This window comes from Heterodontus francisci, chromosome 9 (assembly GCF_036365525.1).
Source record: "Heterodontus francisci isolate sHetFra1 chromosome 9, sHetFra1.hap1, whole genome shotgun sequence".
Classification (NCBI taxonomy): domain Eukaryota; kingdom Metazoa; phylum Chordata; class Chondrichthyes; order Heterodontiformes; family Heterodontidae; genus Heterodontus; species Heterodontus francisci.
The window spans coordinates 34,819,479-34,832,011 of NC_090379.1; the positions used below are offsets into that span (position 1 = coordinate 34,819,479).

A 12,533-nucleotide genomic window follows, 5' to 3' on the forward strand; every position below is an offset into this window, starting at 1 on the left:
AAGCTACATGGATAAATAAAGAAAAAAACTGAGTGAATGGGGAAAGGGAATGAGACTGAATGAACAGTGCTGTACTTATTGTACTGAGCAGCATAAACTGCCCCATTTATAATACTGCCAGATTTACTATTCTGTAGACAACTTGGATATTTTAGGAGAATTAGGTCAAATGATTAACATTTTAGATACATACAGTTGCAGGAAAGTGGGATGGCATTTAATAATTTATAGAGGTTAATGGCAATTACCACAAATAACTGAACAGTATCATTTAACTTTGTAGCTCAAATTCATATCAGTTTGATTTGTCAGTGTTTGAGAAAAAAATAGGAGCATACTGGACAACGATGTGGTGTGTTCCATATAGGATGAACTACATTTTACTGGAAATAGCACAACTACAGAACAAACAGGATATGATATCCCATTTGTAAGGAAAGGTTATAAAATAGTGCCAGAATTACAGTTTCTAAAAAAAAAGTGCACTTTCAGTAAACGCAGCTGAGTCCAATTCAAGTATGTTGCTGGTGTTAATTTTTGACAACTTTTCTTAAAAATATTATATACACTATATAATTATTAAAGATTATGCATAATGTTTGACAAAACTAAGGATATGAAGTAGGTTCAATGCAAATAATACAAAATGTTCAGCTATGAATTAGCATTGGGAAGCATTCATCCTCCTTTGCATTTTAGAAAACAAATGCACCACAGCCTTTATTAAAATGCCACTGGTCTGATAACAGTCACTGCAACATCAATTATTTTTCCATTTGTCTTTTTGATTTTGTTTTAATTTGAAACATTTACTGTGAACAGAAGTTGCAATTCAGACACAAAATATTCATAACTTTGAAAATGGCTAGTCTCATGGGTCTGGGTAAATTAGATTCCATATCATTAAATATTTAACAAATGTGCTGATGTCTGCATACTAAAGTCAGTGGAATGTTATAAAGCACAAGAAAGGGTGAGTTGATTCAAATAAGTTAATTTGAATTTACGCACGAGTGGAATTATGGTAATTTATTTGAGATCAAATTGAACATTTCTTAGAAATACAAAACTAAACCATACCACACAAATGGACACCACTACTGCCCAATGCAACTTGTGTCTGCTAAATACAATGCAGTACATTAATGGTGGGTAATAAACACGAAAATTAGCTCTGAAGTTTTGAGTAAATGACAAATACTATAATGTTCTTTGATGGCTATACTGTTTCCAATAATTATCCTTCTGAAGCTACAATAGATACTTCTAAAAATATTCTAGATGTGATCACAGTTTTGAGCATTTTACAAGTTTTGTGAGATACAAATGCTTTCAAACCATCTTCTTCAGTATGATACTTAAATTATGAAAATGGTTTTGTTTCTGGATTACAAACCAATTAGATTTATCTCAAGAATCATATCAGCTAAATTGATAAATATGAAAGACTGAAAAGGAATCTGAATGTAGTCATAAAAAGTATTTGGTTTGATCTACAGTAGACATTGAGATGAGCAACACATCTGTGCTAATCTACTCACGTGGAGTTGCAGCACTTTCCTGCTCTCTCTGTGATTTATCACATACAGTAATTATACATCATGGTCAATGTCAATCAGCTAGGGACTAATTAAATTTTATCTTAATGCCATGTGTCAAGTTCCAGGAACTTATCCCATGGTTCCACTCATCCTTTTCACTTTTAATAAACTCATAACATTGATTGTTGACCAACTGAAAATAAGACTGAATTTACTGAACTATTCATATAAAAAGGCACATCTTGATCAAAATGATTTGACTTTCTTTTAGAGGGGTTTGAAGGATGCCCAGATCTTAATTCACATTAATTGCTTTGCACAAACCTTTCTTTTTAAACGCCAAATGTGTTGTGTGTTGATTTGAAGTACTCCAGAATGTTCCTCCATAAATGCTAAAAAGGCTCCCAATGGACTGCCAGTATAAGGAAATAGCTACAAGAAAATATAATACCACCTGGAAAGAACATCTTGTGAAATAGAATCTGGCCCATGGACCTATTTTGTCAAGTCAGCATTTAAATTTAACAAACAATATTAAGAATCATTGCATGGATCAGTAACTTTGTTGCCTTCGCTTGTACTCAACTTCCAGCTATACCAAAACAAATCAGGTCAGTGAAGGGAAGTATCATGACATACACACCGCTCATATTGCAGTAAAGCTTTTTTTCCCCCCACTGTCACACCAGTTTGCTCCCACACCTTCCTCTCCTAAAGGTAGTGAGAGCTTCCTGGAGATTGGTTCAATGGGTGCCAATCACCTCTGATACCTTGTTCTCCATGCATGAGTTTGTACTGCAAATGCCATTAGATTATTTGACCCTAGGCATCATCACAACTGAAGTTGATTGTATTCTTACTCGACATTCAAACATTAAATCCCAGGAACAGGAATCCTACCTGTTGTTTTCTTCCCTAACCCCAGGACAATGATACCCATTGTCGTAGTGTACTAATGCCTTGGCTGAGATTAGCTAAATCAGCAGTGACTATAAATTGAACATTGGACTATCCTGGTTTGCAATGTTTAGTTACTCATTGTGTGAAATTGCTGAGCCTAAGTAGAACAGTACTATGATGTTGTCTACATAAGTCATGCTTTAGGATTTTGCTCTCATATTTTTGTATGTTCACAATAGAGTTAGTGTATTTGTACGGTAGTGAGAAATTAGTGACAGCATATCAACAGCAGAATCTGACCTGCTACTTTGTCCTGGCATTATTACTTTGACTTCGAGAAGTAGAAGAATGAGTAGTTGATTGGCTAACTCATTTTTGAAGACCTTTAACAATACTTTCATAATAGCTGTCTAATGAGTTACCATAAAATATGTCAAAATACAGCTCTGTCTTACCATACCATTTAAACAGTAGTCTTCTAAAAGAATGTATAGTGTTTTGGTTGTATAAATTAAATGTTCCATTTTCACTGAAGCAGTGATTTATTATAGTTGTTGGATTTTAACCAATTGAGATTATACTATAAACAGCATGCTTCACTGTAATGGAATGCAAATCGAATGTTTACACTCCAAAGGGAATAAAATAAGAAACCAGCTTTCCTGACAAATTTTACATGCAACATCTGTAGAACACAAAACTTATACTGCATCCAAAGCTGGATACCCTTCTATTTACCGCACCACATTCACTATAACAGTTCACCAGAGCTCAGTATTGCACATATTGAAATTAGAGCACTTAATAGTTGAGTTAGTGTGAAACGTATATAACCTAAAATGCACCAGGAAAGCCCAGAAACTAAAGGTCAGTAGCCTTACAGCATTGTATTAACAGAAAGCTTCAACACATGGAACCAGTCTGTAAAATAAATCTCAGATCAATTCCATTCTAATCACATAGCACACAAGTGGAGGTTTGCCAAATGGTAACTTCTATAACACTCCCACCAGCAAAAAGTAACAGAATACATTTCTATAGAAGAATAACATGGTCTGTGGTGTGTTCCAAGCAGTAACATATAGCAGGGTTAATAAGACAATGGTAAAACACTTTATGCATTGTAGCTTTGTACAGTATGTTGCGTGGTATCCTACACTATTGCGTGTTATCCTTCGTATATGGTCCGTTTTAAGACAGTAATAGTCATGCCCACCTATTTCTCTCAATGAATAAAATCCCAGCTTTTTTCCAATTAAAGATCTACAGTTCATTTATACAGACACCAGTTAAAAATAAAATTGTTATATACAATGTCAAATCAGAAACGACATCACAAGTTGCCCCACCCAATAAAATCTGATGTCATTTCAAGAACAAAAGCTTATTGTGTTTTGCACCAAACCCGATCCCTGGTCAGCACATCCTGTATCTTTGTTTTTTTCCCCTCAAATTAGATGCATGTACAGGGGCATGGCTAAACTAAAGTTTGATTTCCACTTTTATGTTTTAAAAATAGCGCACACGGTTGCCAGCTTCACAGCCATTTGGCCATGGGTTTAGGTCCCAAGGCTATTTTGTACATGTGCCAGCAATGCTCCAATTGTGGTGAGCTTTGAAAGTTCCCAGGCCGTAATTCACCTCATGACTGCAACATACTTCATATCACACTTCATATAGAGAGAAGGGGGAAGCAACATCTCATCTCTGTGCAGCTCTCCATGGAAGGAGGTTGTAGGCACACTCACAACCCTGCTGACTGACCAACAAGCAACAGAATTAGCAGTACCTATAGGGTAACTTACAGCTCAAAATTACAGCCCTTCTGACAGCCACAGATTTGTGAAACTATAGATTAAAACAGGCACAACAGTATGGCCATTATAACCAGCTGAAATGGGCCCAAGTTAGGAAAGAAAATTTCATCCTGGATTCCTGCACCTGATTATATAGATAGCACCATTGCAAGTGGGTGCAATGTGAATGTTAGGCTTGGCTGATGTCTGACACTCAATGTCAGGACTCACACATGAAGAATGGTCATTTGGACATAGCACAGAGAGCAACAGGCATATTGCAATTTGTTTCTAGCAAAGAGTCAACACTTCCAAAGAAAGAGATTGGAAAAAAGACACAAAAGTTGAGTTAAAAAATAATTGCAGGCAGCAATTTTAATAACTTCTGAAAATTCATGAAATTGGCACACAAAAAGCAATGGCAATCAAAGTAGCATAAAGTAGATTACTCGTGTCCCAGTTTTTAAAAATTACCAAATTACTACAGGTAGGTCTTGATGAAATATAGCATTGGGGCTTAAAGTCACAGTCAAGTGGCTCTGAGATGAGCAATCTACTGAACTATTGTCCTTTAAAAAAAATTATGGGACTGGACAGTAAAACTCCTTGTAGCATGATGATGCTAACAAAGAAATATGCTGAATTATTCCAAACTGATTTTTAAAAAATTATTCATTGAAGCAATTGTGCCTTTTATGTTCCCTTGAAATCTCCCAGATAGGGCCACCAGAATTAGCCCAGCAATGTTAGTCCAGTAAGAAACAAGGAAGGAACTTGTGCCTTTCATGGCCTCAGAGTGTTCCAAATCACTGTATGGCCAATAAAGTACATTTGAAATGTAGAGAAACAGGATAGCAAGGGGTTGTTCCCCCTAAAGCAGTGAGTGAGAGGAGATTTGATAGAGATCATAGAGTCATACAGCACAGAAACCGGCCCATCGTGTCTGTGCCGGCCATCAAGCACCTATCTATTCTAATCCCATTTTCCAGCACTTGGCCTGTAGCCTTGTATGCTATGGTGTTTCAAGTGCTCATCTAAATACTTCTTAAATGTTGTGAGGATTCCTGCCTCTACCACCCCTTCAGGCAGTGTCTTCCAGATTCCAACCACCCTCTGGGTGAAAATTTTTTTTCTCTCAACTCCCCTCTAAACCTCCTGCCCCTTACCTTAAATCTATGCCCCCTGGTTATTGACCCCTCCACTAAGGGAAAAAGTTTCTTCCTATCTATCCTATCAATGCCCCTCATAATTTTGTATACCTCAATCAGGTCCCCCCTCAGCCTTCTCTGCTCTAAGGAAAACAACCCTAGCCTATCCAATCTCTCTTCATAGCTGAAATGCTCCAGCCCAGGCAACATCCTGGTGAATCCCCTCTGCACCCTCTCCAGTGCAATCACATCCTTCCTATAGTGTGGTGCCCAGAACTCTACACAGTACTCTAGCTGTGGCCTAACTAGCATTTTATATAGCTCCATCATAACCTCCCTGCTCTTATATTCTATGCCCCGGCTAATAAAGGCAAGTATCCCATATGCCTTCCTACCACCTTATCTACCTGTGCTGCTGCCTTCTGTGATCTATTGTGTTCAAAATCATGAGGGGTCTAAACAGAGCAGATAGAGCGAAACTGTTCCTGTTTATGGAAGGATCTTGAACCAGAATACACAGACTTAAGGTGATTGGAAAAACAAACCAAAGGCAACAAGTGGAATTTGTTTTTCAAATACAGCAAGTGGTTATGACCTGGAAAGCACTGCCTGAAAGGGTGGCAGAGGTAGATTCAATCATTGCTTTCAAATTAGATAAGTAGTTGAAAAGAAAAAAAATTACAGGGCTATGGGGAAAAGGGCAGGGGAGTGGAACGAGCTGGATTGCCCTTGCAGAGAGCCAGCACAGACTTACTGGGCCAAATGACCTTCTTCGGCACTTTAACCATTCTATGATTCTAAAAAGCAATGAGATCGTGACCAAAAAATGTTAAACAATGTTGGTTGAGGGATAAATATTGGCCAGGGCATTGTGAGAACTCCTCTGCTCTTCTTCAAATCATGCCATGGGTTCTTTTATGCCTATTTAAGTGGCAGACCATATTTGGTTTAACCATTATAAGACAATAGTTCGGCCTCAGATGGAGTTCAGTTCCGGGCGCCATACTTTAGGAAGCACATGAAGGCATTGGAGAGAGTGCAGAAAAGATTCACAAGAATGGTTCCAGGGATGAGGAACTTCAGTTATGAAGATAGATTGGAGAAGTTTGGACTGTTTTCCTTGGAGAAGAGAAGGCTGAGAGGAGATTTGATAGAGGGGTTCAAAATCATGAGGGGTCTGGACAGAGGGAAAGGACTGGCAATGAGGGCACAGATTTAAAGTGGTTGGCAAAAGCAGCAAAAAAAGTGACATGAGGAAAAACTTCTTCACACAGCGAGTGGTTAAGATCTGGAATGCACTGCCTGAGATTGTGGTGGAGGCAGATTCAACTGAGGCATTCAAAAGGGAATTAGACTGTTATCTGAAAAGCCAGAATGTGCAGATTTACGGGGAGAAGGCGGGAGAATGGCATTCGGTGAATTACTGATTTGGAGAGCCGGTGCAGACATGATGGGTTGAATAGCCTCCTCCTGCACTGTAACAATTCTGTGATTCTCTCATTTGAGTACTGGCACCACTAACAGTGCAGTACTCCACCAGTTCTCTGCTGAAGTGTCAGCCTAGATTATGTGCTCAAATCTCTGCAATGGCACTTAAACCCATGACCTCCGACTCTGAGGTGAGAATGCTACCACTCAGTCAAGGTTAATGCCCAAGTACCAATCTCATTAAGAGTTACCCATTGTTTATGGCAGGTGCTGAGCTTCATATTTTATTACTTATTACCATTGACATTATGGAGCTTAACAACTATTCTGGGGAAAAATGTCACTGAGAAAGTATGCTAGTTACATTAACTTCTTCAGCAAGTTTATCTGGGTTAGAATCCTCTCACACGCTCAAAGAATAAAACTATCATTTATAAAGAGAATGCTAGAAATGCTCAGTAGGTCTGTCAGCACCTGCAATGTGAACATGGGTCAACATTTTGCATTTGATCCTTTGACCAGAACTGGAAACTGAGAAAGGAGTTGACAAAACAAAAAGGGATGAGGAAACAAGTATTTAGGTGACTATTTTATCATTGAGAAGTTAATGGGTCTAACTATCCACATGCTTTTAAACATGACTTAGAAAATTAATACTTTCGTGCCAAAATGATAATTTATCAGATATAGGGAATTCAGAGCAGTAGATTCTATAAAGATCATCACAAGCAAGCAATAGAAAGACATTAGAACAACAGGAGTGGAAACAGTGAGTAATAATGTAAATAAAATAGTGGCACAGAATTAATTGATACGGTGTTAGAAAATCTAATGGTCGGCAGTGGTTCTGTTGCTTAAATCAATATTCATGAGCTTCAGACGCTGAAGTTCATTTACAACCGTACGGCAGGAGTCCCATATAATCACAAATAAATGTACGGGAGGGAATCCCATACTGTTAAACTTGTTAATGTGCATTTGTACATCGTAGGCCTGCAGATTGATAACTTGCCACACACAAGTTCCAGGGTTGAAACTTGGGTGAGGGGGAGGAGAGTTCTCCGATTCTTTAACCGAATGTACAGTTTTGCGACGAATTGAGCCACATGAGCGAGTTTCAAGAGTTTTTTTTTTGCTGCGGAAACTGGTGCTTCGCTTTACCGCATTCTCGGATTCTTTGACTCTGAGATCACTTTATTTACAGGAAAAACTGCAACCATTACATAGAAAGTCTAACACTAAGTGAACCCGGGTGAGCCGTGCTGATCCACTCTGGAGCCAGCACTCGGAGACAAACCTTGACTCCAGCCGGTCTCCCTCAATCGCCATGAACTCCCCGTAAACTTAACCCTTCCACCTGGGCTTTACCCCGCAACAACCCAGGCCGCCCGGGAAACAGGCTCGGCCTCAACTGGTCACACTGGTAGAGTGGGGAGAGGGGGAGTGGGGAGAGGGGAGAGGGGGAGTGGGGAGAGGGGAGGGAGTGAGGGGGGAGTGGGGAGAGGGGAGGGAGTGAGAGGGGAGTGGGGAGGGAGTGAGAGGGGAGTGGGAGGGGAGGGGGGAGGAGGGGGGGGAGGGGGGGGAGGGGGGGGGGGGAGGAGGGAGGAGGGGGGGAGGGGGGAGTGGTGAGGGGGGAGTGGTGAGGGGGGGAGGGGGGAGGAGGGGAGGAGAGGGGAGGGTGGGAGGGGGGAGGAGGGGAGGAGAGGGGAGGGTGAGGGGGGGAGAGGGGAGGGTGAGGGGGGGAGAGGGGAGGGTGAGAGGGGAGGGTGAGGGGGGGAGAGGGGAGGGTGAGGGGGGAGTGGGGAGGGAGGGGAGTGGTGAGGGGGGGGAGTGGTGAGGGGGGGGAGTGGGGAGGGGGGGGGAGTGGGGAGGGGGGGGGAGTGGGGAGGGGGGGGAGAGGGGGAGAGGGGAGCGGTGAGGAGGGGGGAGGGGGGGGGAGAGGGGGGAGAGGGGAGCGGAGAGGAGGGGGGAGGGGGGGAGAGGAGGGGAGAGAGGGGGGAGGGGGGGAGGGGGGGGAGAGGGGAGAGGGGAGAGGGGGGGAGAGGGGAGAGGGGGGGAGAGGGGAGAGGGGGGGAGAGGGGGGGAGAGGGGAGAGGGGGGGAGAGGGGAGAGGGGGGGAGGAGCGGGGAGGGGGGGGAGAGGAGAGGGGGAGGGGGGGGAGAGGAGAGGGGAGAGGGGGGGGGAGAGGGGGGAGGGGGGGAGAGGGGGGAGGGGGGGAGAGGGGGGAGGGGGGGGGAGAGGGGAGGGGGGGGAGAGGGGAGGGGGGGGGAGCGGGGAGGGGGGGGGAGCGGGGAGGGGGGGGGGAGCGGGGAGGGGGGGGGAGCGGGGAGGGGGGGGAGCGGGGAGGGGAGGGGGGAGAGGGGAGAGGGGGGAGAGGGGAGAGGGGGGAGAGGGGAGAGGGGGGAGAGGGGAGAGGGGGGAGAGGGGAGGGGGGAGAGGGGAGGGGGGAGAGGGGAGGGGGGGGGGAGGGGGGGGAGAGGGGAGGGGGGGAGAGCGGGGAGGGGGGGGAGAGGGGAGGGGGGGGAGAGGGGAGGGGGGGAGGGGGGAGGGGGGGGGAGCGGGGAGAGCGGGGGGGGAGTGGGGGGGGGGGAGTGGGGCGGGGGGGGAGTGGGGGGGGGGGAGTGGGGCGGGGGGGGAGTGGGGGGGTGGAGTGGGGGGGGGGGGAGGGGAGAGCGGGGGGGGGGAGGGGAGAGCGGGCGGGGGGGGAGGGGAGAGCGGGGGGAGGGGGAAGGGGAGAGCGGGGGGGGGGGGAAGGGGAGAGCGGGGGGGGGGGGAAGGGGAGAGCGGGGGGGGGGGGAAGGGAGAGCGGGGGGGGGGGAAGGGGAGAGCGGGGGGGGGGGGGAGGGGAGAGCGGGGGGGGGGGGAGGGAGAGCGGGGGGGGGGGGAAGGGGAGAGCGGGGGGGGGGGGAAGGGGAGAGCGGGGGGGGGGGGGAAGGGGAGAGCGGGGGGGGGGGGAAGGGGAGAGCGGGGGGGGGGAGGGGAGAGCGGGGGGGGGGGGAGGGGGAGAGCGGGGGAGGGGGGGAGGGGAGAGCGGGGGGGGGGGGAGGGGAGAGCGGGGGGGGGGGGGAGGGGAGAGCGGGGGGGGGGGGAGGGGAGAGCGGGGGGGGGGAGGGGAGAGCGGGGGGGGGGGGAGGGGAGAGCGGGGGGGGGGGGAGGGGAGAGCGGGGGGGGGGGAGGGGAGAGCGGGGGGGGGGGAGAGGGGGGGGGGGAGAGGGAGGGGAGAGGGGAGGGGAGAGGGGAGGGGAAAGGGGAAAGGGGAGGGGAAAGGGGAGGGGAAAGGGGAGGGGAAAGGGAAAGGGGAAAGGGGAGGGGAAAGGGGAAAGGGGGAAAGGGGAAAGGGGAGGGGAGGGGAGAGGGAGAGGGGGGAGGGGAGAGGGGAGAGGGGAGAGGAGAGGGGAGGGGAGAAGGGAGGGGAGGGGAGGGGAGAAGGGAGGGGAGGGGAGGGGAGAAGGGAGGGGAGGGGAGGGGAGAAGGGAGGGGAGGGGAGGGGAGAAGGGAGGGGAGGGGAGGGGAGAAGGGAGGGGAGGGGAGAAGGGGAGGGGAGGGGAGGGGAGAGGGAGGGGAGGGGAGAGGGGAGGGAGGGGAGGGGGGAGAGGGGAGGGGGGAGAGGGGAGGGGAGGGGGGAGAGGGGAGGGGAGGGGGGAGAGGGGAGGGGGGGAGAGGGGAGGGGGGAGAGGGGAGGGGGGAGAGGGGAGGGGAGAGGAGAGGGGAGAGGGGAGGAGAGAGGGGAGAGGGGAGGGGAGAGGGGAGGGGAGAGGGGAAAGGGGAGAGGGGAAAGGGGAGAGGGGAGAGGGGAGGGGAGAGGGGAGAGGGGAGAGGGGAGAGGGGAGAGGGGAAAGGGGAGAGGGGAAAGGGGAGAGGGGAAAGGGGAGAGGGGAAAGGGGAGAGGGGAAAGGGGAAAGGGGAGAGGGGAAAGGGGAGAGGGGAAAGGGGAGAGGGGAAAGGGGAGAGGGGAGAGGGGAGAGGGGAGAGGGGAAAGGAGAGGGGAGAGGGGAAAGGAGAGGGGAGAGGGGAAAGGGGAGGGGAAAGGGGAGGGGAAAGGGGGAGGGGAAAGGGGAGGGGAAAGGGGAGGGGAAAGGGGGAGGGGAAAGGGGAAAGGGGAGGGGGAAAGGGGAGGGGAAAGGGGAAAGGGGAGAGGGGAGAGGGGAGGGGAAAGGGGAGGGGAGGGGAAAGGGGAGGGGAGGGGAAAGGGGAGGGGAGGGGAAAGGGGAGGGGAGGGGAAAGGGGAGGGGAGGGAAAGGGAGGGGAGGGGAAAGGGGAGGGGAAAGGGGAGGGGAAAGGGGAGGGGAAAGGGGAGGGGAAAGGGGAAAGGGGAAAGGGGAGGGGAGGGGAAAGGGGAGGGGAGGGGAAAGGGGAGGGGAGGGGAAAGGGGAGGGGAGGGGAAAGGGGAGGGGAGGGGAAAGGGAAGGGGAGGGGAGGGGAAAGGGGAGGGGAGGGGAGGGGAAGGGAAAGGGGAGGGGAGGGAAGGGAAAGGGGAAAGGGAAAGGGAAAGGGGAAAGGGAAAGGGAAAGGGAAAGGGGAAAGGGGGAAAGGGGAGGGGAGGGGAAAGGGGAGGGGAGGGGAAAGGGGAGGGGAGGGGAAAGGGGAAAGGGGAGGGGAGGGGAAAGGGTAGGGAGAAAGGGGAGGGGAAAGGGGAGGGGAAAGGGGAGGGGAAAGGGGAAAGGGGAGGAAAGGGGAAAGGGGAGGGGAAGGGGAAGGGGAAAGGGGAAAGGGGAGGGGAAGGGAAAGGGGAAGGGGAAAGGGGAAGGGGAAGGGGAAAGGGGAGGGGAAAGGGGAAAGGGGAGGGAAAGGGGAGGGGAAAGGGGAAAGGGGAGGGGAAAGGCGAGGAAAGGGGAGGCGAGGAAAGGGGAGGCGAGGAAAGGGGAGGCGAGGAAAGGGGAGGCGAGGAAAGGGGAGGGGAGGAAAGGGGAGGGGAGGAAAGGGGAGGGGAGGAAAGGGGAGGGGGAGGGGAGGGGGGAGGGGAGGAAAGGGGAGGGGAGGGGGGAGGGGAGGAAAGGGGAGGGGAGGGGGGAGGGGAGGAAAGGGGAGGGGAGGGGGGAGGGGAGGAAAGGGGAGGGGAGGAAAGGGGAGGGGAGGGGGGAGGGAGGAAAGGGGAGGGGAGGGGGGAGGGAGGAAAGGGGAGGGGAGGGGGGAGGGGAGGGGAGGGGAGGGGGGAGGGGAGGAAAGGGGAGGGGAGGGGAGGGGAGGGGAGGGGAGGGGGAGGAAAGGGAGGGGGGAGGGGAGGGGGGAGGGGAGGGGGGAGGGGAGGGGAGGGGGGAAAGGGGAAGGGGAGAGGGGAGGGAAGGGAGAGGGGAGGGGAAAGGGAGAGGGGAGGGGAAAGGGAGAGGGGAGGGGAAAGGGGAGAGGGGAGGGGAAAGGGGAGAGGGGAGGGGATGGGAGAGGGGAGGGGAGGGGTGAGGGGAGGGGAGGGAGGGGGGGGAGAGGGAGGGGGGAGGGGAGAGGGGAGGGGAGAGGGAGGGAGGAGGGGAGGGGAGAGGGAGAGGGGAGGGGAGAGGGGAGGGGAGGGGAGAGGGGAGAGGGGAGGGGAGGGGAGAGGGGAGGGGAGAGGGGAGGGGAGAGGGGAGGGGAGAGGGGAGGGGGGAGGGGGGAGGGGAGGGGGGAGGGGAGGGAGAGGGGAGGGGGGAGGGGAGGGGGGAGGGGAGGGGGGAGGGGAGGGGGGAGGGGGGAGGAGAGGGGAAAGGGAGAGGGGAAAGGGGGGAGGGGAAAGGGGGGAGGGGAAA

The 12,533-nt window shown here is 50.9% G+C and overlaps 1 protein-coding gene across 2 annotated transcripts in view; it reads right to left on the minus strand.

The window, feature by feature from the left end:
* Window positions 1-12,533, minus strand: part of rhoj (ras homolog family member J) — a 39,934-nt gene that overhangs the window by 20,157 nt on the left and 7,244 nt on the right. Inside the window, exon 1 of one of the 2 annotated variants that reach the window (XM_068038774.1) lies at window positions 2,442-2,503. The exons of the other annotated variant lie outside the window; for it this stretch is intronic. Within the exon in view, the coding sequence (XP_067894875.1) occupies window positions 2,442-2,481 (40 nt within the window). The 5' untranslated portion in view covers window positions 2,482-2,503. Of the gene's footprint in view, window positions 1-2,441; window positions 2,504-12,533 lie in introns of those variants that run through there. 2 annotated transcript variants of the gene reach the window in all.